Source organism: Hippichthys cyanospilos, chromosome 1, assembly GCF_059441005.1.
Source record: "Hippichthys cyanospilos isolate Australia breed blue-spotted pipefish chromosome 1, RoL_Hcya_1.0, whole genome shotgun sequence".
Classification (NCBI taxonomy): domain Eukaryota; kingdom Metazoa; phylum Chordata; class Actinopteri; order Syngnathiformes; family Syngnathidae; genus Hippichthys; species Hippichthys cyanospilos.
In genome coordinates, this window is record NC_142369.1 from 30,737,456 (window position 1) to 30,763,681 (window position 26,226).

The following is a 26,226-nucleotide window of genomic DNA, read 5'->3' on the forward strand; positions in this document are numbered from 1 at the left end:
AGTTGTCATTTGTAGTTCTTGCTCATCTCTCTTGCTTAGAAAACGTAGCTTTGAATGCAGCCAAAGAGAGAAGGTATTATGTCTCCCACCATGATATAGAAGCTGGGAGGTCCCCTGGACTGGGATGTGCATGGTAGACTACACATGAAGGGGCCCCAGAGTGCCGCAGTGTCCAATGGAAATGGGACATTCTTTTAATGCCAAACATCTTAGTTCTGTTACATCACAGGCCGCTCCAATGGCGGTCCGTAATTATTCAAAGATGCCTTTCCTCATGTCACAACAATAGGCCGCAGCGTCGTTTTGGTGAGCGATAATGTTTTAATGAAGTGATGCTAATCAGTTAAAGGCAAACTAAAGTTTACGTAAGAAACGACGTGTCATTGTGCCCCAGTTGTGCCACTGATGAGCTCCCCTGGACAGAAGCAGATCAACTGAAAACAACAATTATCTAAAAATGACTTGACTTGTGAAGGGAAACATCCGATTAGTTGCTGATCTTTGGATGTGGGGGTGGGGCATCAGCCCAAATTAAAATTGAGAGAAACAAACGTGGCAAGGCTCAAAAAAGGACCAAGTATTAATGGCTACAAATAAAAACATTTGTTTTTTTTTAATGAAAAGCTGGTATTTAAAAAAATGTTGGTACAGTATAGCTCTAAGAACAAAAAAAACTATAGCTTTACAGTATAAGACCGCTGTCCTAATAGGATTAAGCCACGAGTCCACAATCTGACAGTCTACTGTTTGGCTGCAAAAAGGATTTTTTTTTTTTTTTTTTTTTAAACCACCCAGGCTGACGACACCACTGTGAAAACTTTGCAACATGAGCTGGCTTCTGCTGAACCACACACACTCATCTGGCTCATAAACAGGCTGGCGGGCCTCTCAAAAGGGGGCAGGAATCCTCACCATGCCTGTTTACTGGAGGAGAAAAGTGGCACCACTTCACAGGCTAGCGCTTCGGCAGCAGCAGTCCGTTCGCAACATCAATCACACACACAGAGTATATTCTTCAGTGAGTACTTAGGACAACAGCACAGCAATTTTTAACCTTAAGTACAAATTGGAATCGTTTTTTAACCCCCGCACGCACACAAAAACAAACACAAATCTATTCAGTTTTGCCAGTCAAAACACAATACTCACAAAAAATAAACAAATTCTCTCATTGGACAGCAGGAACAAATACTAGCTTTCGGGCTGCCTATGCACATCAAAAACAAATGTTTGAATGGATTTATGGCGAGAACATTAAAAAGTACTCAAATTCATTGTACTCTGTACTTTCACTCTACTGTCAGTTCCTGACAGGAACATTCTACAAAAAATCATGAAAAGATATTTATAAAGTTGTAGATTGAATTAAAAGAGAACCTTTTTAAAGTGCTTTTGAGCACTTGATGTGCTCTATACTGTATTACTGTAAGTTCACTCCGTCAACAAAGACAAAAGCCGCATGTTGGTATTTTATTAATTGCCCCTCAATGTGCTGATGATATCCATGTGGAGTAGCAATTTTTGACTGGTAAAAAACAGCGTTACGGAAACAACAAGTGCGTTTGGATGTACACGCAAGCATGTTCAAACGTATTTTTAAAGTGTTCAAATGTAAACACATTTGGGTTTTGAACTAGTTTCCCAGTTTTAAAAAAAATATTTACTCCACATTGGCAACTTCCTGCTTTCGTTGATATCAGAGATGGCAGAAAAGACTAACCCTCGCTGCTGTGGTAAGCACGCATGCTCGACCCCTCTTTTTAATACACACTCCACGCCTGTGATGTCTATGCCTCCCCTGGTGGGCTCCTGTTAGAGCAAGCACGTCCAGCTCAGAGTACACAAACAACCATATTAAGCCTTGGCATTTCCATGGTCACCCTCGTTGTCCACTTGGGTGCAAACTCAGCATATTTTCATCACACTTGGCATTATGACAGACTTACAGTATGAAAGGCTTATTTCAGTACAGTTATGTTTGATCAACATTTTATTTACAGGGTCAATTTGAGTCGATGATTGAAAGTGATTACAGCTGTGGTCTCTTCACAAGGGAGTGAGTGAGTGAGTGAGTGAGTGAGTGAGTGAGTGAGTGAGTGAGTGAGTGAGTGAGTAGAATCAGGTTCTGTCCTTCATGTGTGAGATAGATATTTGCGCATATTTTCTCTCAAGGGAGCTTCTGCTGTGATGCCTGTTCAAACGAACCCGTGGAACCCTACAGTGCAGAGAGGATGTATCATTTACAGACTGGTTATAATCAGTTTAAAGAAATTGTTTCCAGATCTTGAACATGATCTACTGTATCTATATTAACAAACAGTAAGATAATTACACTTCCACTAAGATGCCCATTGAAGACTCTATCTTGTTGAGCCATGCACTTCTCTTATATGCTGTCATCTTTGATCATCGTTTGTCTAATTCGTCTTCATCATACCCAAAATACAGTAAAAATAAGTAAATGACATTTATCGTTTGTATATATACAATTATATATCTTGTTTGCCTGCGTTCCTGCGTCCCCAATGCATGATTTTTGCTGTGGTCGTTGCTAAACAATTGTTTCAAACAAATACAGCTTGCAACGGGGGGTTTCCTCTCAATATGACTCACACTCTTTGGCTGTTTTACCCAATTGCTACTCTGAAGCTAAAGTCTTTCGAGCTAATCAAACATTTCCGGTCCAAACAAACGAAGTCGGCTGTCTGAGAGGTTTTTGGCTATCGAAAACAACCTGGTGCCAATGCGAGACTGACAGACAGAGCAAGGCTATTTAAGGAGAAATTGACTCTCATCAACATAAAATAATAGAATTCACACTGTACAATTGATACACGTAGTAGTTGAACGATTGATTTGGAATAATCAACCGTCACACGATGGTAGTTAATTTCAAATCAGTCAACTTTCAAAATATTGTTGTGCATTTATGCTATGACTAAAACGGTTTATATAATCTAGAAAATAGCTATTTACCCCAAAAGATTTTAATTTATCTATTTTAGAGCTGTAATGTCAATACAGCAATATTTTTGCTCAAGATTATTTTACAATAATGTCACATTGTGATATGCCTAACCAAAAACATTCAAAATATTTAAAACATTTTTGTCACAATTGTGACTGAGGGTTAGGGTAATTCTCCCAATATGTTCAGAGATGAATAAACTGAACAATTTAGCTTCTCACTTGAAAAAGTTTATTTGCATCTTTTGTTTGTCTTAAATCACGGGTGTCAAAGTCAAGGCCCGGGGGCCAGATCCGGCCCGCCACCTCACTTTTTGTGGCCCTTGAAATGCTGATGTGACTTCAGGTTTCTGACTGAAATACCAAAATTGCAAGATGTCTTTAACTTTTAAAAATTTGGGGGAAGAAAAACAAACTGTCCTATTCTCCAAATCTCTTTTGAACAGTTTTTGCCGGCTTCTGATATCAAATCTTGGTAAATGTGTGATGGACACACTTAAAATGTATTTGAATTCACAGTCCCTGTGACGGCCCTCTGACAGAAACTATGACTACAGTGCGGCCCAAAATAAAAATTTGTTTGACACCACTGTCTTAAATGTACCGAGAAAAAATTTTCATTTGGTCAACAATTTTTAACATAATATTTTGGTACTGCAATTTACTTGGAAATGACAATGTATCTTGTTCAACCTTTAAAATTTTTGTTTAATCTTTTTTATAAAATATAACAGCTATGTAATTTATATCTAGCTTCAAAGAGTAACAGTTGTACAGATGTTATTTTGGGGGAATAAGGCATATTCCTTACAAATCAAAACTTAGTAAATGTTAAAAAAAAAAAAGGTTTCCTTTTTTTACTCTGTCTTGCAAAGCAGACTGAAGTTGTATGATCATGCTTTGCAAATCTATAGATTGAAGCACAAATCGTTTTTGATTGAATCGAATCATTTTGAATTGGTGACAACAAAATTGGAATTGAATCGTAAGACAGTCAAAGATTCCCACCCCGAGTTTTTGGAATTCAAAATATTAATCATTGCCCATTGACACTTTTATTCAGCTTTTATTCATATATTCATATATATATATATATATATATTCATATATATATATATATATATATATATATATATATATATATATATATATATATATATATATATATATATATATATATATTTATGGTATTTTCCCCGCTTTGCGACAAAAACAACTGTCATGACCCTAGGGGGTTGGCTGTATTTGTGTTGTTTTGTCTCCAGCACAGAAGACCTTGCTGGCCCTGACAGTCCACCACTGCTACCCAGTAATTCCATCCGACCATCACTCCTGACAAGATCCCTAGAAGAACTTTTCCACCTACAGCAGGACCTCTTCCCGGCCATGGGGAAGGCCTTTTACATATTAATGGTTTCCACAAAACTTCAAGAATAGCTAAGGACCCAAAAATAAATCATTTTGATGAAGATGCAGGAATTCTACAGTTCAAAATGTTTGAAATTTGCATTTAAAATACATGAATGAAAGAAGCAGAGACCCAAGAAAAAACAATTTTGTTGAAGAATGCAAATACACAACTTAAATTATATTGTTGGTTAATATTTTTAAATGTGCATTGTTTATGCACACTATCACCATCTATAGGAGAGGAAAGGAGCTTCTATTTTTTGTCCAGTTGAATATGTGTAGAAATGTTTCTCTGTTATTCCACATTTTAGGCAGTTTCTTACATTTATGCATGTTCATCCTTAAATTACCCACAAATCTCAGGGGGAGGAATCAGACACTTCCATCTCATAATTGTGAAATGGGGCTTAAATAATGTCAAATTTTGGGGGTACATTTTAGTAGTTGATTAAAACATATTTCATGCTCCAATGAATATTTGTATGTGGGGTTTGGTGAAAGCTAGGGAATGTGTGTTCATGGTAATGAAGGAACATGTCACCCAGTACATAGCTTTGGCTCGATGATGTGTCTTTGATAGTTTTTGAACAATGGAGCTCTGTGGCAAAGAGGACTCTGTCAAACTCTGGATATACTTGTTAATAGCATCCACTGAAGCTTGACTTTGATATTGTCAGTAGACTTCCGGACAATAGGAACACTATATATTGTAATTTTGAACTTCATGAAACGATTCTAAATGATGTGTTTGCAATTAACCTGGCTTGGTTAAAAAAATAAAAATAAAAAAAAAAAAAAAGAAAAATCTGCCACTAAATTCCAACTACTGTATTTTCTAAGTGACACGAGCTACTCAACTCTGTGCTCTATTGCCTTTCACTTCATCATGCACTGAGGAATTAATGTTAGGAAGTATTTCTCATGGGAGATTAGAGTAGCTTTATGGACCATTCATTTATAACTGAAGTAAATACTCAAAATAAAGTTCAATGGAGTCCTACATTTCCACTCATGAAGTAATAAATATATCCCACAATTGCAATTAAAACATTTTGAGAGCCATAGCACGGCAGTAAAACATAATTTAATATCTGAAAATACTCCTGAAGTAAAACGAACTGACAATGGCTACTGTTTCTTTCTAATGGGGGATAGAATAAATTCAGAGCTTGTTTATGCTGTTCCAAAAATCAACTTAATACAAAAGGGGAGCAGAGGACAAAGCCATCATTTAGCATGCCCCCTCAGGCAGATAATTGCAAAGATAGTGAGCACCCTATGCATACAGGAACTAAAACTGCTGCTGAGCGTCCATTGTCCATCAGCGGAAAGGACGACTCTTGACAGATGGAAGCCCACTGAGGATCTCTGCCAAAGCTTATCCTCTGGCATGTTGACACCAGTAAACATGGAAAAATTACATCTCCAACATATAAAACAAAAACAAATTAGGACATAATTTAAAAATAAGGAGAGAAATAAAGGTTCAATATTTTATAGAACCATAAATTCACAAACATTTCTTGTCCAATCATTAGAATTTATATAAAGTGACAAATCAATGAATAACATGGGGAAGAAAAAAAAAAAACATCTGACAATATAAACATGAGTGACTAATATTCCGGTGTGAGCACGATTAGCCAGATCCTCATTAAAAGCTATTCAGTATTCCCTATTTTACCACACCCCAATGTTTTGTTTTAAATAGATGATTTGTTGAATTATCATGCTAAAATCAGCAATATTGAACACCACTATTTTCCACACAAACAGAATCAGCACATATGATCACGTTCACCAAAAAAAAAAAATATATATATATATATATATATATATATATATATATATATATATATATATATATATATATATATATATATGGAAAATTGACAGTATATTGTATATTTCAACAGTTTGACATAGTGGGTACAAGTCCACTTGATCTAATAAAATGTTTCATAACTCACGTGTAGCATCAAGTGAACCATATTTAAGGCTTAAGCAACTGGTCAATTTGCACTTTATTGCATTACCCTGACATTAATGTTGAGATTCTAGGTCAAACTTACACTTTCACCTTAAATAACAACTGACAGGAAACGTCACCAAGAGACAACCCGGCCGTTTACACACTTGTTGATCGGAGACATACAGTAGTTTTCAAATGATATGCAGTGAGTCTCAATCAGAGGTGTGGGCAATATTAAATTTCTAACTGTATCATCATCATTGCAGCAATTAATTTGAATTTTGGATTTTCCTGCCGAATTATGTGAGCAAACATAAAATTATTATTATTTTTAAATTATTTCACATGCCTCTGATTTTATATAAAACAAACATTTAGGAAAGTTTTGGCAAGGCTGGATGTTTTAGTCAGCATGGCAGGGTTGGGTTTGAAATACAACTGCTGAACCCCGACATTAATGTGCAGAATAAGAGCAATGATACAATGATGGCCTCACACTTTGTAAGGACCTAACATTTAAATTAATTCGAATGCACGACATAAACCCAATAAACTCATGAACAACTCATAAGAATTTTCCTATTCTCAATCCAACGTGAACTCCATGACCGCCTGCACACCGATCCTCAAACTACAGTGTTAAAAAACACACACACACAAACACATAGGACATGAATATTTCGTTGATAGCCGTTGATCGTAAAAGATTGTGGTTCAATGTAAAGATTGGCTAACGAAGTTCAAGTTAATGCGTCCGCGGTGCCACTTCGCACCATACTCAACGCAGAGATTAAAACATGACAATATATTTTGCAGCGGTCATACTTACTTTCTGTGCAACGCATCCCATCAGGCAGAGTAGATAAGATGTCATGAAAACATGCGCCCCAAGCGACGAAATGCTAGTCATTTTTCTCCAATTGTTTCGACGTAAAGCGACGCACACTGAACCGTGTCCCACTCTTCCCTTTCATTCACCTGAAGTGTCGGGAGCGCGCTTCCATCGTTCATGACGCCAACATAGGACCGGACCCCTATACTTCAGTACTAAAATGTGGCTTGGCCAAATCCTTCATCAAAACAACAAATTGAAACATGCACAAAGATTGCATGCGTTTTTACATTGCTCTTTACATATTTGTGTTGTGTTGTTCCTCTCAACATTCTAAATGAGTTCATACAACATGCATGGTAGATTGCGGCACCTGTAACTAATTGACTTCTGGGCTCTACGTTTGTTGTATGTAATTTTAGTTTCATCATAAAATGAGTAAAATACAGTAGATTCCTGAGAAGACACGTGTCAATATAAGCACTCAAAAACAACAACAGCAAATACGGTCGGCAAAAACAATGTTTAATTTACAGCGGTGGTTAATAGAAACATATATTGCACAACCCTGCAGTAGTGTCATTTTACACAGGGGCGGGGTCAGAAAACCAACAGATAAAAATAGCTATTTTCGTGCCAAAATAATTACTTTTACAAAACTGTAAAATATACCGCAATGTGCCGTACTTCGTTGTACGTGTTGTTTTAGAAAATCCCACTAGATGGTGCCACCGTTGATATTGGCATTGAATGTACTGTAATTCAATTACGATACGTGGACTGTTTGTGCGTTTCCCCGTTTTGAAGTATTTGACGGTATATTTGCACCAAAACCCATAAATTTCGGATTACTTTTTCAAATTGTGCTATTTATTTTATGGCTAATGGTGTCTTGTTTTCGATATTCCACTCCAACGTTTTAGTGCACATGATTAGAGGCAAACCAACCCCCTTATTTACACGTCAACTGTTAAATTTAGTGAGTCAGTTACGTATTTATAAATCGTATTTTACGGAGTAAGTTTACCATGAATGCATATTGAAACATGACTTTGGTTTTTGAATGATAGAGTGAACAGCACAGCAATGTTGCCCAAGCCCCGTCTACAAATTAATTTATAGTATAAAATTATGAGATAATATAATATACTGTATGTATTTGAAATTATGTTACATTACACAATGTTTTCGATGCTTTTGCGTTCGCTGTTTCCAGTCGGACATAAAAAGGGACGGAAACAGCCACGTAGTATTAGGCGAAGCTGGTTTGGTGAGCTTTCATTATGATTTTAATGCGCTTATTGATCTTGTCACTTTATAGTCGAAGCATAGGCTGTAAAACCAAAGTAGACCAAACGCTTCGAATGGCCCGTTTTTGTGATGATTTATAAATGTAATCCAAACACGGCCTCTGACTTTTCTAGCGACTGAGTTAGCAACTTTGATATTAGCTTGACAGGTCGCCTTCTGCAAACATGTAGCTAGCTTTTTTTTTTTTTTTAACTAGCACCGACAGCTGTATATGGCTGCATGTTATGAACTGCGTCTTTGATGTAGTTGCAATTTCAAAAAATAAATAAAAAAAGACCTTGCTGTTCTCTTTCACTGGACTTTGTCGTTGTTTTCTGATGCTAACGCCAGCTGTTCTACGTAAAAGAAACTAGCGTTTGCTTCTCAATGCAGTTCGGAAAGATTTGATATGACCATAATGGTCCGTACTTCTTATTTTTCACCGATATTGCGATTTTCCCGTTTATTTATTTTGCAATTCTAAATTACAGCTCGTGTGTTGATCAATTGCTGGGAGATGTATCGCTTGTTCGCTGCAATGGTGATAATTCCCCACGAATAAACAATATATACTTGTTTCACGTAATCCCTAACATGTGGTGTTTACACAGTCATACTTTTTTACCGTTCTATTTCAGTGTTGCCAATTAAAGTTACTAAAAGTAAATTGAAAGTTAATAAATTAAATGTTAACGTATTCTGCTTAACAAATGATCTATTTACACGATTACGTTTTAGATTAAACCGGCTTTGCATTGGTCATTATTGCCACATCGGAAGAGGCATTGCTTGGTCTGTAACATGAAGATTTTCCCAGTGTCATCCATACATTTGTTACACTCAACATTATTTGTCTATTCAGAACTATATTGCTTCCCGGATCTTGGAAAACACCTGCCTTCATGTATCGAGTTGCTTCCCAATGAGGACCCAGAAGAAATGTTTTTAAGCAATGGACATTAAAAATTAATCTACTGTTCAAATGGAGATCAATGTTGATCAAGATCGCAACAATTTGAAACTCCAAGATGCTGAAAGGGACCAACATTTGAAGCAACAGGACCTTGAAGGGAATCCAACTGGAACCACAGAAATTCACAATGGTGAGTGCTGATGCTTTATTGTTGAAATATGATTAGTTTGTTATTTTGTCATATTACACCACATGTTCACAATTGGACCAAAATGTCTTTCTGTCTGTCTGTCTGTATGTCTGTCTGTCTGTCTGTTTGTCTTTCTTTCTGTCTTTCTTTCTGTCTTTCTGTCTTTCTTTCGCTGACGAGGAAAATATAACTTGCATACCTGGAAACTGGAATAACCAACTGATAGATGTTTGGGACCGCTAACCAGTCTCTCTCTCTCTCTCTCTCTTTTTTTTTTTTTTTTTTAAGGATTAGAGTCTGTCCATAACTCACATTGTCCCGCCAATGAATGATGGACTTCTCAATAGATCGGTCACTTAAGAGTGTGGCATATATTGATAGACAATCTTTAGCATTTTCACCTTGAGTTATATTGGGAAAATTTGGCTGTGCTTGGTGCACTCCAATAAGGTGTATGGACCCCACTCTATCAGGGTCGAGTCCTGAATGAGTATTTTCTAACAATGGTTTAATAATTATGGTAGAGCTCCGCACTAACTTTGCGCTGGCACTTGTTTTGCAAGGTAGAGAATGACTGTATTTGCCCAAGTTTACTCATGATTTGCACACTGAAATGTTATATGAAGTAAACATTTACATCAACTCAAACTGAACTCTCTGCAACAGTTCGCCAACTGTTGGTCCTTTACACGGCAACAACAAAAAGTACCAGAATTTGACCCTAAAATTAAGGTTGAGGCCTATACACAGGTGTGTCCTTTATTTGGGGAATTACGGTATTTACCACTGACGTTGATTTTCCGGCTGTGTGCTCCCAAACACATTTTTTCGCCACTTCTGCTTTTTCAACAGTATAAAACGTTGTAACTAATAAATGAAACGTTGCTGTACTTGGTCAACTCGGTGCAAAATCGCTCCTCCTCAACTCTGAAACCAAACTGAAAGACAAAGGTTGGCATGTATTTACTCTTGCATGGGCGGTATGGGGGCAGTGCAGGGGAGGTACAAAATACTTCTGTCTTCACGAGTTTTCTTCTACTCATATTTATCTACTTGGGTGAGGCAAGGGCGAGAGCGCAAAATAGTCAAGTAATGCTTAGAAATAAATCAATGAAGGAAACACTTGCAACTAACTAATGAAAATAACATTTTGGGGAGTTAGGGGGAGAAATTGACATTGTAACATGGTTAAAAGCTCCAAAAAGTTTACTTTTCATGATACGGCCCCTTTGTAAGTTGGCCTTTGCTAGTGCATTGGCAGTGTGTTACATTAAGATGCTAAATCTTCCTTGGCATGTCTTATAATGGTGCGTGTCACATCAAAATTAAATCAATGTTGTCACATCCATCATGGATCAATGATGATCCGCTGCACCACTAATTAAACATGTACTTGTGCCAAGCAACTGGATGACATTTTTACTTGCGTGTACTGTTAAGTTGGCAAAATTTGCAGGTGAAACAAGTACAGTGTTGAGCCTGGCCTTCAGTATACAGACAATCAATTGTTTTTATTGGTTTACATTACAATACCCAGTTTTTATCTAAGCCTTTATCTAAGTTTGCTTATGTACGATGTCAGATTCTAACATTAGTAACCAAACACATACAGTATGTTGTTTTATGGTTGAGCTAGATGTAAAAAAATAGCTGTGCAGCAGAGATTGACTTTCTAACCAGAGGTTTGAATTAGTTTGCGCTGCTCTTATCAAAGTTGCTCAGCCTGTTTGCCAACAGAATCACATTTACTTTGCTTTCCTGTCCACAATACAAACTATGACTCACTGTCACATTCCTTGGGACTCGTTTATTTCAGGCCCCATCAGCTCGAATATGATGCCAAATGGAGACAGAATGTCAGAAGGAATTGCTGCTACTGGGAGCGCCCATGCTAATAAGTCCCTTACTTCAACAGCCCTTCTGCAGGACACAATTTCCCCAATCAACACCCAAACTCCCGAGGGTTCCCCAGATGTGACTGATAATCAACCCATGATGCTTGAACGTGAGCAGGCTGTTGCTGAAGTCACAGGTCACACGGGTGATTCATTGCAGTCACTCAGACTCAGTATGCCTATGCAGGAGACAGATTTGTGTAAGCATAAATTTGTTGAGTGAATGCCCCCTCTGTGCTGTGTCTGTTCGTCACCCCACTTTACACCATGACATTTTTCACTAAAGTCACAATCTTTACTTATTTTGCATTTATCCTCTGGGAAGATGGAGTCAAGCAAATTCATTTGGCTCAACTCCTAAAGTTGATTAAAAGGTGTGATTGCATATTTTTCTTATTTTTTTTCTTCTTCATGGTTGCATGAAGGGATTCACAGTTGGCCTCTTTTCACAATATTCACATAATGCCATTGCAGTGATTCATGAGTATATTATTTCAACCAGCTTCTAATGATTCCTTTTGGATGAATGTTTTTGCTTTTTAGCCAACCAGAAGCCTTCGTTGGAGATGGAAAATGAGGAGAAGATTCGTCTGGAAGCTCGCAGGCGCCTGGAAGAGCAGCTGAAACAGTACAGAGTGCAAAAACATAAAGAGAGGGTTGGTGTAGCGATACTCAGTTATTTTTTTTTCAAAGCCCTTAAAGAAGAAAACATTTTGCGCCCCCCTCGTGGCGGTAAATAAAATAAAAATTGTATCCTAACAACAAAAGATAAAAACTAGAAGTTTAAAAAAAATGTTAACTTTTAAGCCCAATTGTTAGTGGATGTCCCAATTAAGGTCATTAAATACTGTATCAAGTTGACCTTTTTAGATCAGACTCATTACTATCATCTTTACAGCCATCTCACATGCAGGTGAGCGGGGCGCATTTTGATACAACACATATTGCTACCTCTCACAAAATATGCTAAAATATTGATCATTACATACTTTCTAAAATAAAAGCAGATGTTTGTAAATGTCTTCATTTGAATGAACACAATATTTTCTTTAATTACTAAATAAATCAAGATTATTTCCTGTTGAGAGGTGAAAACTGAGGAATTGGACAAGTTTAGGTTTGTAAACAAATACTGCATTATAATATAATCGATTTTTTTTATTTTTTTTTTTTTTTAAATTAGTTGTCAGTCGCACCTCCAGGAATATCTCTTCCATACAGTAGGTCTGACATTTAACTGAGGCATTTTCGAATGTTTTGCTATTTACAAGTTTGATGTATTTATGGGGTACGGCAGACTTGACAGCTTGAAAATTGCCATATTACTAGTGTAATCACCATTTTGTTGTTGTTGTTTTAGACTAATCGCAGCACACTGAAAAGCAGACCTTTCAGTACCCTGGATCCAGAATTAATGCTGCATCCTGAGGCTCTTCCCAGGGCCAATGCAGTTGCCATGACCAAGGAGTATTCCTTCCTGAGGACCAGTGTGCCCCGTGGTCCTAAATTGGGGAGTTTAGGAATTCCACTCACCAAGGAGAAGAAATCCAGATCCTACCGCACAAACAAGATCCACTCCTTGGCTGACTACAAATCTCCAGAGAATGAGGGTGGAGGTGATGGAGGAGGTGGAATAAAGAGTGTAGACAAGACCATGGTCTCCACCCAGTCCACTATTAGCACAGTATCTACTGTAGCCGAGGTCAGCATGACGTCACAATTAGGCTCCTATGATGTAGAAAGGCAATCTGGGGTTTCGCCCCAGGTTGAGGAAAGTGCCCCTGAGGTTGACTGTGATGAATCAGGAGAAAGGCCTGGAAATGATGGCAATGACAGTGACAGCTCATCCTACAGCAGTGTGTCTACCAGGGGAACCTACAGCATGCTCTCTGCTGCCATGAATAGACAGTCGGGGACCTACACTGTTGAGGGGCGAGAGATTGCCCCTGAGGCCATGGGTCAATTTCCCTCCCTGCATGAAGTTCTGCAAGCAGCCAGTGATGAGCAGCAAAATCTGGAATTGGAGCAAGAAGGCTCTGGAGAACCACGCAGCCGCAGAGACAGCCTCTCCAGCAGGTATAATTGATATCATGCAGATTTGTTTTAAACAAGGTTTTTCTTTTTGTAACTTTAGTAACACAGACATTTTTACGTTGTTCAGTGTCTCTTTAGAGAGTTCTGTAATGGGCCATGATGAAGTGCTGCAGGTGATGAAAGAAAAAATTAGACTAGAAGGCCAACTGGAAACCTTGTCATCTGAGGCCAACCAGGTTCGTATGACTCGCATGCGCAGTGACCAGCTAAAAATTATGGCCAAAAAGTGATAGATTAAGAAAAAAAAGAGCTGTGTCAAATTTTCTGCTTTAACAAAAGTGAAGATGCATCGGTTTGAATGTCAGGCGTGTGCTGATTCAACAATATTATTATTCCAGTAGTTTACATTGGTCTATAAATCTACTGTTATAATGAGAGGTTTGTAATATTTTGTTTTATTCAGTTTTGCATATGAGAAAACCGAGACATTTTCAAGAACAGTAGGCTTTCTCATTTCTTGGCAACTGCGTGAAAAAAGTCCTTTCCTCTACCTGTGTGACCTGCCAGAGTTAGTATTGTAAGGTCAATAAAGATTTGGCCTGATAAGTTTTGTCAAACACTGACTTGCAACTTTTCAAAGACTGGATCAATAAGTGTATATTCTTGAAATCTTGTCCTACCCACCAGGCTCTAAAAGAGAAGACGGAGCTCCAGGCCCAGCTTGCCACCGTAAATGCTCAGATGCAGGCTCAGAAGGCAGAGGTTCAATTTAGTCAGGAAAAGCAGAGCATCCTTACATCAGAAGTCAGCACTTTGCGGCAGAGTTGTAGCCAACTAGAGAAGGCAATGGTGGAACTCCAGGGAAATTTGGAAAGCAAAAATGCCAGTCTGGCATCACTATGCAACGACCTGAATGTGGCGGAAGACCAATACAACAGGCTGATGGGGAAGGTGGAGGAAATGCAAAATACTCTCACATCAAGAGACAATACAGGTGAAACATTAGTCAACTTAAAACTATCCTGATTTTTATATTTAAATAGCTCCCCTTGACCCATGCCTAATATAATGATAGATACACATAATATAAATATACATCAAGTAATAACGTACATTTCATTCGTTTTACAGTCCAGGAAATGCGACAGCAGATGGGTGGGCTTCAGAGCCAACTACAACATGTCCAGCTGGAGCGCAGCACTCTTCAGAGTCGACTGAAAACCTCACAGGCAGAGATTGACTCACTCCAGCAGGTCAGGCAGTGGTACCAGCAACAGCTAGGCCTGGCTCAAGAGGCCCGAGTGAGGCTGCAAAGTGAAATGGCTAACATGCAGGTAAAACGGACTTTTTTTTTTTTTTTTTTGTCTTTCATACTTCAAAATGTATAAGAAACAACTGGTCTGCCCGCTGTAAAATGTTTCCTCTTTCCTAGGCTGGAAAAATGACCCAGACTGGTGTTCTCGAACACCTGAAGCTAGAAAATGTTACCCTCTCCAACCAACTGACCGAGACCAAACACCGATCTATCAAAGAAAAAGAACGTATTGCTGTTCAGCTACAAAGCATTGAAGTATGTTGATAAAGACCTGGTTTTCTTTTTTGGATGCGCTGTATGTTGAAACACAACAGAGCATATCTGTATCGATTAGAGGATAAGAAAAGTTTTGTACAGTGGATATTATGTTGACACACCCCTGTTCAATTGGCAACTTTTTTTTGATGTGGGAAAAATATATCAAACAATTTTACCACCGTGTCACATTCAAACTCTGTAAACTAAAAAAAATATTCAAATGTGAGGACGGCAGAGGGGGAAAAAAAATATTTCTTAGTTGTGCAATACCTTCTCACAATAGACTATATTGACTGCTCAGGATGAACTAATCCCATTCAAATGTGTTCACTGGGAGTTGGCACACAACTGCTTCTACTGTTATTGAAACGTCTCTGATTACCTACCACAAGTACAGTTCAGTTGTTCTTGTAGGCTTTTCTTCACTGACTGTAGCCTCGTTTTGCACTAACACTGAAGGTCCTGTATGTAGTTTTTCAATATTCTCTCTTCCACATCATTTTTCTTTTGAATTATACAGGTATAGGTCACCTTAATGGTGCAGAAAGTTTTGCAATGACATACCCTATTCCCTTTTTTTATCATTTTTTCTTTCACAGCATAAGCTCATTTTGTGCAGTGGGTGGACCTGTGGTGTTTGTTTTAGATTTGTAATAGCACAAGCCTCTGTTATTTGTATGTGATAAAGTTTTGTGTTTTCTTAGATTTTTCCCCTGTCTTATTGTTATTCTTTAGGGTTCGCAGAGCTGATGCAACAAATATGTTTTGTTGCGCTTGTTATGTGTAATAGACTGACAAATAAATCTATCTCATCTAGCTCTCATCTGGTATTTGAACAGGGGTGTATAGGCTACTTTAAAAGCACTAAAAACTCGTGACAAACACGTCATGCTGTGCATGATTTAGCACAAGTGTCAAAACCCCAAAGTCCAAATTAATTTAATTTAGGATTTTTCATAAATCTTTTATGATTATGCCCCACATGTCTATATTTGCATATTACTGACAAATCTACAGCGGTGAAAATGACTGTTATTTAACAATGGAGGTTGTTGTTTTCAGATCATGCTTTGATTAAATTCATTATGTGATGGACTCTCTGCGTTGTAGGCAGACATGATGACTCAAGAAGCTGCTTACAAGCAGATCCAGGATGCCAAGACTATGGTGGAGGATGATCTGCAACACAAACTAGAAGAGTTTGAGGAAGAACGAGAGCATTTAATGAAATTAGCCAACACGGCCAGTAACTTGGAAATGGAGCTAGAACAGGTAGCTGCTTTTTTTTTAAACGTCGTTCTTCCAATATAATCTGTTGACCTCTTCAATATGTCTTGTGCTAGTAGCTGTATTGTAAATGTGATTTGCTTATCCCACCTTGAACTTTACTGACTCCTGTTTACCCAACCTTGCCAACCAATTCGGTTTTACCTTGATTTGTATTCATTAGATGAAGTTGAACCTTTCTCAGAAGGACATACAGCTCCAGTCTCTTCAAAAAGAACATCTGGAGCTCATGCGTCAGCTTACCACCACTCAGGAGAACTTGCATACCAAAGAGCAGTCAATCAACCAGCTCGAGGCTCGATACCTTGAACTGGAAGCCCAGCTTGCTGAGCTGCAGGCGGAGAGCAATAGCAAAGACGATAGCATCCAGTACCTCCAGAATGAGAAGATTGTTTTGGAGGTAGCATTGCAGACGGCCCGAGCCGACAAAAGTCAACTTGATGAAAATGCTGAACGGCTTGGAGAAGATGTTTTGGTGGCCTCAGATGTTTTGGATCATCTCAAACAAGAAGTCCAGGTCAAAACCAATCAGGTATGACTTAGATCTGTACTTTAGAGTACAGCAACATTAAGTCGAATAGTGACATTTTTAACTTTATACTTGAGTTTTTTAACTGAAATATTTTTGGGGCCGTAACTTTTGTTTTAGTTTTGCTGAATTGTTTTAAATATTCATGTGTTTGTTTTTGAAGTGATATAATACATAGGCATTTGTTTTGTTATAGATTGAAAAACTACAGCAAGAAAATGGTTCCTTGAAGAAACAAGTTCAAAAGGTGAAGGAGCAGTTCCAACAACAAAAGGTAACAAATCTGTCCTCGTTACCAAAATGCTGGATGAACATATTGTCAACTCTGTGAGAGAGGAAAAAAACAAACTTTTTGACTTTTTTTCATGGAAAACGCTTCACCGTTTTTAATCATGACAACCAGAAAAAACCTTGGCAATATTGTAAATAGTGGGCCAAATTGAGCCAGACATTTTATTTTGCTTCAAAAAATGGAGCGTGTCAGTTAAGTTGATTGAAACAGTTGAAAAAAGTAGAGCATTTAATTTTACAAAACGTTATTGTAAGAATCTCTTGCCAGTGCTGATGTTTACATGGGAAGATGTATTGTGGTGCTGGATGTCTGTCAGCTAGAATGGACAAAATGAGAAATGATAAGTACTCCTCATTGTGATTCAAGGAGCGGCTGACAGAAATTTGAAGGCCTCAATTATCCAGCCTGTGTGGTCTCTGCTAGCTTACCTTGAGCTAACTTGACTGATGTATCCCCTGCAAATATGAGCAAAAACACATGAACGATCTTACATTCCCCTTCACAGGTGATGGTGGAAGCCTACCGTCGGGATGCTAACTCCAAAGACCAATTGATTAGTGAGCTCAAGTCTACTAAAAAACGTCTTCTGACTGAGATGAGGGACCTAAAACAAGAGCTTTTGGACGTTCAAGGTGAAAAGCAAAAGGCTGATTTGGAGCAGGCTCGGCTACAGAAAGAAGTTCTCAGAGTCCAAGAGCAGATGAACAACATGGAAAGGCATCTGCAAGACATTCAGAAAGAGCGAGACCAGCTCGAAACACAGATCCAGGTCACTAGAAGTGTTGCAATCTCTCTTCAGTGCGGGCCACTGATTGTATTATTTTTTTTAATGTGCTGTTTCCCTTCACAGTCCTTGCAGTTTGATCAGAGTCAGCTGGCGGCTGTGACAGAAGAGAATGAAAATCTTAGGAAACAGGTGGAGAAAATGGAAACAGAAGCCCAAAAGTGAGTCATGTTCTTCATAAACAAAGTGGCATTTGAATAATTTCTGTCTAGTTGCTTTAGACCATGATAAAAAATCTCTTTTTATTTCTAAATTAATTAAATATTTTTTTTTCCTGCACAAGAAGTGTAGCTGTGTCCTGTTACACACTCTTTTTGTATGCATTGTATCTGTGTTGAATGAAAGTCTCTTTATCAGAAGGTGAATTTGCCTGACTTGCGACATCACAAAGACCATCAAGGATGTGCACTTCACTTTGCAACTGACATGTTGCAAAGTTGTATACATTGAGTTATGGTAATTGCAACTTTTTGATTTAATGCATTTATTTGTTTGAAACAGGGCCATCTCAGAGCAAAAAATGCGAATGAAGCGGCTGGGGACAGATTTGACCAGCGCTCAGAAGGAGATGAAGGCCAAACACAAGGCGTACGAGAACGCTGTGAGCATCCTGAGTAGGAGGCTGCAAGAGGCTCTGACTGACAAAGAGACAACTGAGGCCGAGCTGGTTAAGCTCAAAGCTCAGGTGTCTGATGGTGGAAACAACCACATCATGCAGGTATAATATGCCTGACAGAGCTGAACATAAATTGAAGTATTTTATTTTTACTGGACTGTGCTACTGTACTTTTTGAATTTTTTTACAGTATTACACATCATGCAATTGAGAGGGAGGAGATCCATAAAGCCTTACCAATTAATAGCAAAAGACACTTCTCAAAAAGCACTTAGTACGGCTGGCAGGATCATTCGAAATAATTTATTTCAGCATTTGGCAAAACATGCAAAAGCGCCTCCTCACTCGGGTAAATGGCAAACCGTACAGTGGGATAGCATCCTTGGGAACTTTCAAATTGGACTTTTTTTTTTTTTTTTTTAACACAAGATGCCTTAATTTGGTTCACATGCACCACTTGAATCTGGTATCAGCGCAGGTCTAGTCTAAATGGTAAATGGAGATTGCACTTAAATAGTGCTTTTCTAAAATCCTCAAGTACTCTAAGCGCTTACACTGACAACTCATTTACCAAACACACTTACACACACCAGTGAATTTTATACTATATTGTGTAGCTACAGCTGCCCTGGAGGAAACTGACAAAGGCTGCCATATTGCGCAAGACCCTCCAACCAGGGTGAAGCGCCTTGTCACAACACGTGACTCTGACAGAACGGGATTCGAACGACCGCCGCTTCAGTTACTGGTCGACCCGCTCTACTGCCTGCCTTTTAGATGGCTGGGGATATGGATGGATAAGCTAAGTTTGGGCGGTCTGCATTTGACAACAACTTGACAATCCTCCTGAATTATTTTGTCATACAATAATTAACAACATGTTTTTAAATTTATTGATCAACTCATGCATAGTCATCATTCAAAAAGGGATACATAGTGTGATGCGTGGATAAGTGAGGATCCTTTGATTTCGCAACATCAAACTCTGCGTGCGCTTTCGACGCCCTGAGTCCTAATGCAAAAGAGGGATAACACCAGGATTGGCTGGGACTTGGTTGGTTCTGTCCCACCACGGTGTACAGGGAGGGGCACTAGGCCCAATTCTATGTGCAAATTACCCAAAGAAAGAAAACTCCACTGAGGTGCACATGTAGATGTCGCATTTGTATGAAGTAAATAACTGCTGTGAATATGTTCTCAAACTTTTGTAAATCTATTTGTTTGTCCACGATCATAAAGATTATGTAAACCAAGATCTATGAGAATTCTGCTTTGGTATGAAACTTGAAACATTTGTTATTTGTAGTTTGTGTGTTTAAAAAAAAAAAAAAAAAAGTCAGCAATTGCGGTTGCTGAATACAAATAATAATAAGTTCTGTTTCTTCTCTGTTTCCAGGAGAAGATTGAATCCCTTCAGAATGCACTCCAGGTTGTGACAAAAAGCAAGGCGATGTTAGAAAAGGAGCTTGAGGAAGTCATTACCCTCACTTCCACAGAGTTAGAGGAATACCAGGAGAAGGTCCTTGAGTTAGAAGATGAGGTGGGCAAATATGTTGACTGTGTTAACATGTTGACAAAATTCACTTAGAATTTTCTTTGGTTTCTTTACTGGTTTATATCTGGGGTTTTCTTATGTTTGTTTTTGTTTTGTTTTTTTCCTAAAAAAAAAAAATAGCTTCAGGAGTCACGATGTTTCAAGAAGCGGATCCGAAAACTAGAAGACGCTAACAAGAGGTTAGCACTAGAGTTGGAACATGAAAAAGGAAAATTGGCAGGACTGACACAGTCCCACAGTACACTGCGTGAACATGCTAGTATCCTGGAATGTGCGTTAGCAAAGCGAGAGGCTGACCTTGTACAGCTCAACTTGCAGGTAAAGCTTGAAATGAAAATCTTTTTTAAATTGGAGTGTTATGTGCGCTGTATTGTCCCCCACTTACGAACAAACCTTTCGCCTTACGAGCAATTCGACATGCCGGCCATTGTGTATGTAACTTTATTTTCGCTTAACTGCGTCAACAAACTAAGCAGTTGCGTCAACAAAATCAGCAGTAGACTCTTCTGGCAGTAACGTGAACGCTATTGCTCTTACAATGTCACAGTCACTGTCTCAGTCACGGTGTCTAAATATATTACCATTTTAGTGTAGTGTTTGTACAGCTAAAGGGAAAACAGCTGACATGAAATTAAATGTGCCGATTGCAGGACAAAGATTTGTCATTGGTTTAAATGTGTTTTTTTTTTTTTTTAAATAAATTGGCAATACATTCCAACCGTTTAAAAAAAAAATGCCAATAAGTATCAGTCAGTCACGGACATGCCAATATGCTATTGGTCGATTAAGGTCACCCTAGCTTGATGGCACAGCTGGTCGGGAGGAATGTTGTGAAGACTGCAAACTTTATCTGTTAGACATAGCTTCTAAAATTATTAGTAGCGGTAAAGGAAGAAGTAAGAGGATGATGTTTTAGCATCTCCATGACTGACACCGTGATTGAAACAGTGACTGTGACATTGTAAGAGCAATAGCATATCTGTGTCGCCGTGATGACTTTGCGCGTTGGTCTCTGCTCCCCTCCGCCTCCACCCAGCTCAAGTCACGTCGTTCCAATTGTAAATGTTTTTCTTTCCTTTGTATATGTTATTTAATTTAACTGTACAGTAGATAATGTCACTCAATTTTAATATGTGTATAAAGTCGTGATGTTTTTACCTAAGGTTTTTGCACGCGTTGCACGCATTCACGAATTAACATGGGTTTGGATTGCCCATCATACGAGCAGTTCGAGTTACGAGCGTAGCCGCTGAACGGATTAAGTTCGTAACCCGGGGGCCCACTGTGTGTGTGTGTGTGTGTGTGTGTGTGTGTGTGTGTGTGTGTGTGTGTATATATATATATATATAATATATATATATAATATGTATGAAACAAGCATGACAGATCATCTTCCTAATTGTTTGGTAATTCCTGTATTGACTTAGGTTCAAGCGGTTCTGAAACGCAAGGAGGAGGAGGACCAACAAATGAAGCAGGTGGTTCAAACGCTACAGCTTGCCTTGGAGAAGGAGAAATCCAAAGTCAAAGATCTTAAAGAACAGGTACAAATCATTTGATACTTAGTCATAATAGCTTTCCTCTTTATACTTTGATGACTTCCTTTGTTATTATTAATTGTTTAATCTGTCTTTCTAGGTGGCAACAGCTAAGGCTGAAGCAGCCCACAATAAGAGGCACTACAGGGCTGCCATGTTGGAACTATCAGAGATCAAGAAAGACCTGCAGGCCAAAGAGGACTTGGTCAAAGCTCTGCAACATGAAGCCCAAAAGCTACAGTAAGCACAATAGTATAATAAGGGGGGTAACTTGCTATACACAGTAAATGTGGAAAACGGGCTCTTGGCCCAAAAAAATGCTCAGCCAACGAATGTCCAGTTGGATGTTTCTACTTGGGGTTCTAAACGCATTAATTATATAACATAGGTTTGGATTGCCCGCCGTCGATGAATTCGCCTTACGAGCCCAACCGCGGAACGGATTAATCTCATAACATGGGGGCCCGCTGTAGTTGATTCACAAAACGTGGCATCAAATTCGTCAAAACGTTTTTCACAGAAAGATTTACACACAGCTTACCACATACATGGAGTCTACTTGTTTATTAGGAGCACTGCACCATTGATAAAATTGACTTTTTCTAAATTTCAGGTTTATCAAAAACATAATTGTAAAAAAAAATAATAATAATTTTTATAGTAAGACATGTTCCTTCATTTATGACATGAATGAATTTCCACACATGTCCAATTAAATACCGGTTGGTACTAAGAACACTGATGGATGTATTTTCAAAGGGAAGCATATATACAGTGGAAAGTACGTTTTTGTGTTGTTTTCTTTTTCAGGTTTTACTATACTATACTATACTATACTATACTATACTATACTATACTATACTATACTATACTATTGTCCACAGATCTCAGGATGAGAAGCATGCTCAGGAGATCTCGGTGTTCCAAAAGGAGTTGGCTGAAGCCCATTCTCACCTACAGATTCTCCAGAAACAACTGGATGAAGAGCTATCAAAGAAGCCCCTCACTAACCAAGAGGTGTGTAGATTTTTTTTTTTTATTATTATTGTTTACGAACCGTGGAGAGAAGATTACTACCATTAGGCTTGTCAAGATTTAATCTAATTTGAATGAAAAACAAGAGTATTGCTGTCTGCGATTGATACGATTAATAAAATTCAAACGTTAAATGGTTCAATTGTGTTGTGACCAATGTGATGCCCAAATTCGAATGAATGACAACTGACAGGTTGAGGACCTGAAATGGGAGGTGGAACAAAGACAGAGGGAGATTGAGTCTCAGAAGCAGCAGTTGGAGATGATGGAGGAATGCAAGCTGAGGGAGCTGGACACTCTGCAGACAGCTTTGCAGGCATGTATTATTGAAGTTAAAAATATGAATTTAGGCAACACTATAAACATTGACATGGAAATGAATATGCAAAGCAGTAATTAATGTTTTTCTTCAAATGGGTGGATTTATTTTTTCCTCTCTGTCACAGAACATAAAGCTAGAGTTGGAAACAGTCCAGGAGGAGCTGAATGGGACAAGAAAGGACAAGTTTATGCTCCAAGCTAAATTGGGTGAGCTGAAGAACAGCATGAAGACTGTTCTGCTACAAAACCAGCAACTCAAACAGGACCTCAAACAGAACCGTCTAAGGAAGGTGATGCAGCATTTTGCTCGACTTCGAGTTACTGGGTTTCAATGTGATTGGAATGGAATAAATTGAAGTATAAATATTAGTTTGGCATATTAAATTAGCTATATATAGTTATTTATGCTACTGCTTTTTTGTGATACAAAGAATAATCACATTCTCAAAACCGGTGATATCAATCTACTTGACTAACCAGTACTCAACACAATAATGTACAATGGAGAAATATTGTTAATGTCACATTGGCACCCAGTTGTTGGCCAGCAGGGCACATGTATTCATTTATTTTGAAAAGCAAAAACAAAGCTCCGCAATTATGATATTGTTGCAATAGCAACGGATGGAGTTGAAGAGTGACGGGACCACATCCAACCCAGTGACACCAGTAAAGATCCCAGACTGCCCAGTTCCTGCCTCACTACTTGACGAGTTACTAAAACCATCAACGTCGGTCAACAAGGAGCCGCTCAACAACTTGCACAACTGTTTGCGGCAGCTCAGGTAAGATACTTTGTTGTGCTCTCATCCTGGGGTTCTCAAAATCCTTTGGTCCACGGACCCCTAATTCTTATCCCAGTTAAACTTGACAAGCATTAGTGTGCATCTATTTTATATATTGTTTTTGAACTTGTCAACTTATTAAATACTCAGAACCAGTTTCATCGTACGTATAGGAGCCTTGCCCCGAAGGGTTGAGGTTTTCACTCGCAAGACAACTTTAAAACAGATGTTTGAATAATCAAACTTTGTTTGTTGTTTTGGTCCCGAGGTTATTTCAGTACAAAATCCATTCTTTTTTCCTCTGAAAGACTTTCATGACTTGCTTGTAGAGTTTGTCTTCACGTTTCATTTCCAATAGTAAATCCTTTTTTTTATTGACAAGGTTGTCATTAAACTAGAGAGCTATAATATCTGTGTTATTACCACGCTAAACAAGACACATTCATGATTTTAGCCAGTTACATAGGCATATTCAATGGTCTATTAATTAATTATGCCAATACTAATCAACAGTGTTAGAATTTTGACATCACATGTACTTAGGGACAATTCTTGTCCAAGACAAAAACAAAATGGGATCCAACAGTGTAGCACGGTGGTTCTAAAGCAAGCAGTTTTGTGACTTCACGATGCGCTGAGGTTGTAAATCAGAATCCTATGGGATTTTAATAGGCCCTAATGTAAAGAGATAATTGGTTTGTGGTACATGTATGTCTTTTTTTTTTTTTTTTTTTTTTTTAATGATACCACATTACAATTTTTTGCAAATACTTTTTGCAGACCCGAGTTTGCGAACCACTGATTGAGTACACTTTTTTTTTTTTTTAATCTGCATTTTGCACGTAATGTAAAACACATTCCAGGGGTAGTTTGCTTTGTGACATTTTGCCCCCTAATTTTTGACAGAGAGGAGATGGACAGCCTCCAAAAGCAAATGGAGGAGCACACGGTTACAGTGCATGAGTCGATGAGCTCGTTCCCAAACACGGAAGGAGGACTGGCTCAACTAGGACTGCAAAACAACATCTCTAATACATCGATGCAGCTGAGCAACGCAGTGGCAGAAAACAACGAAGCGGAAAAGCAGCAGTCATAAAAGCAAACTTTTGTTAGGCTGTGATGACAGTGGAGTTTTATCCACAAATTTGTTAGTCATTTATTCCATGTTTATTTCCTCCAATCATCACTGGAGTGTGTTTGCAAAGTAATACATACTCTATAGCTTTATTTACTTTTTAAAAACCTTTGTTTATATTGTTATGCCCTAGTGATACTTATTTATTAAAGTCAAAGAAATACAGATTTGCAACCACACCAAAACAAACCCTGATATTTTAATTTGTCCAGGTACATGTTTTATCAGCTCTTTAGGTTTTAAGAAAGCTTCTCATCATTTTGAATCAGTTCTGATGATTAACTGACAGTATGTAAAGAGATTTGAGTAAGCCACAATGGCTAAGACCTGCTCTTCCTTTTGTCTGTGCCTGTACTTGGCTGATGTCATTCAGTATTTAACTAACAGGGTTACTCCTTTGGCAGGGAAGCAGCTGGTGGTGGAAAAATCATTGCCCCTTGTCATAAGGTCTTATGCACTAATTTTAAATTAGAATTATTTTTTTTTTTTGCCTTGTCATTATTGTAAACGTTCTCAAACTTACATCAACACAAGTCTCAATTATGTAAGGGGTGTCTTGTTAAGCATGGGCTGTTGTTTGTATATGGGAGATGAAGCCTTAAGTAATTGTTACTAGACTGTCATGGACTCTGGTTAAATGCATATACTATTTTGCTGAGGGTATGTGCAAACGCTTCTAGTATGCCGGCCACTTTTCATCGACATGTCCGTTGGTGAAGCAGTAACTAAAAGCAAGTGGCATGTCGCAAAATGGTCACCGTTTAATGCAGGTGTGTCTCCATGTTTGTTTGTTTTTTCTTCATTATTTAACATAAAAGGTGTCTACAGTGTCATATACTACGCTTGTTGTATGACTAATGCGTTAAGTGATTTGCTTTCAGGCGATAATATATATAGTATATATTTTTTTCTTTTTTATGATTGTAAATGAGTCTGTTTAATATTGCAAAGAAAATACACGTTACAAAAAGGTTTCTAGGCATATGCTGTTCGTAATACTAACACAATTTTGCAGTTTGCGTGGTACCGTCAATAAGGGAGATTTTTAATGTAGTTGATGGGTACATATAATTTAATCTGAATGATCTCTGAATTACAGTATGCTTGTGTGTTTTAAAGGGAATGTCTTAAAATTCAACAACTAAATATACTGTTCTGAATCTTTCAAACTTTCCAGTCATGTTTTTCAAACATTATTAAAATTGAAGAATTTATTTTTATTTATTCATTTACTGGGACGGGGTCATCTCGAGACAAAATCAAATATACTTGA

The 26,226-nt window shown here is 38.1% G+C and overlaps 2 protein-coding genes across 2 annotated transcripts in view; one reads left to right on the top strand and one right to left on the bottom strand.

Moving 5' to 3' along the window:
- The window catches only part of LOC148430086 (uncharacterized), a 30,435-nt gene extending 23,125 nt beyond the window's left edge, over positions 1 to 7,310 (bottom strand). The window contains exon 1 of the mRNA XM_088418197.1: positions 7,179 to 7,310. Within this exon, the coding sequence (XP_088274323.1) occupies positions 7,179 to 7,259 (81 nt within the window). The 5' untranslated portion in view covers positions 7,260 to 7,310. The remainder of the gene's footprint in view (positions 1 to 7,178) is intronic.
- Positions 7,311 to 8,402: 1,092 nt separating this feature from the next.
- Positions 8,403 to 26,122, top strand: golga3 (golgin A3). The gene is made up of 24 exons (XM_088431570.1): positions 8,403 to 8,451; positions 9,334 to 9,574; positions 11,391 to 11,669; positions 12,013 to 12,125; positions 12,830 to 13,545; positions 13,631 to 13,739; positions 14,191 to 14,497; positions 14,635 to 14,837; positions 14,936 to 15,073; positions 16,187 to 16,348; positions 16,527 to 16,895; positions 17,089 to 17,166; positions 17,690 to 17,953; positions 18,035 to 18,129; positions 18,470 to 18,686; positions 19,981 to 20,124; positions 20,260 to 20,457; positions 21,567 to 21,683; positions 21,778 to 21,917; positions 22,562 to 22,694; positions 22,906 to 23,028; positions 23,159 to 23,323; positions 23,652 to 23,818; positions 24,725 to 26,122. The coding sequence occupies exons 2-24, from the start codon at positions 9,454 to 9,456 to the stop codon at positions 24,912 to 24,914; spliced, it is 4,548 nt and encodes a 1,515-aa protein (XP_088287696.1). The 5' UTR covers positions 8,403 to 8,451; positions 9,334 to 9,453; the 3' UTR covers positions 24,915 to 26,122.
- Positions 26,123 to 26,226: the final 104 nt, after the last annotated feature.

What these genes read in the sequence shown, in the direction of transcription:
- golga3 (XM_088431570.1), top strand. Translation starts at nt 9,454, where the DNA reads ATGGAGATCAATGTTGATCAAGATCGCAACAATTTGAAACTCCAAGAT. An exon ending in TGGAAATGGAGCTAGAACAG is followed by an intron (nt 16,349 to 16,526) that starts GTAGCTGCTTTT and finishes TGTATTCATTAG; the next exon opens with ATGAAGTTGAACCTTTCTCA. An exon ending in ATGGAAACAGAAGCCCAAAA is followed by an intron (nt 18,130 to 18,469) that starts GTGAGTCATGTT and finishes TGTTTGAAACAG; the next exon opens with GGCCATCTCAGAGCAAAAAA.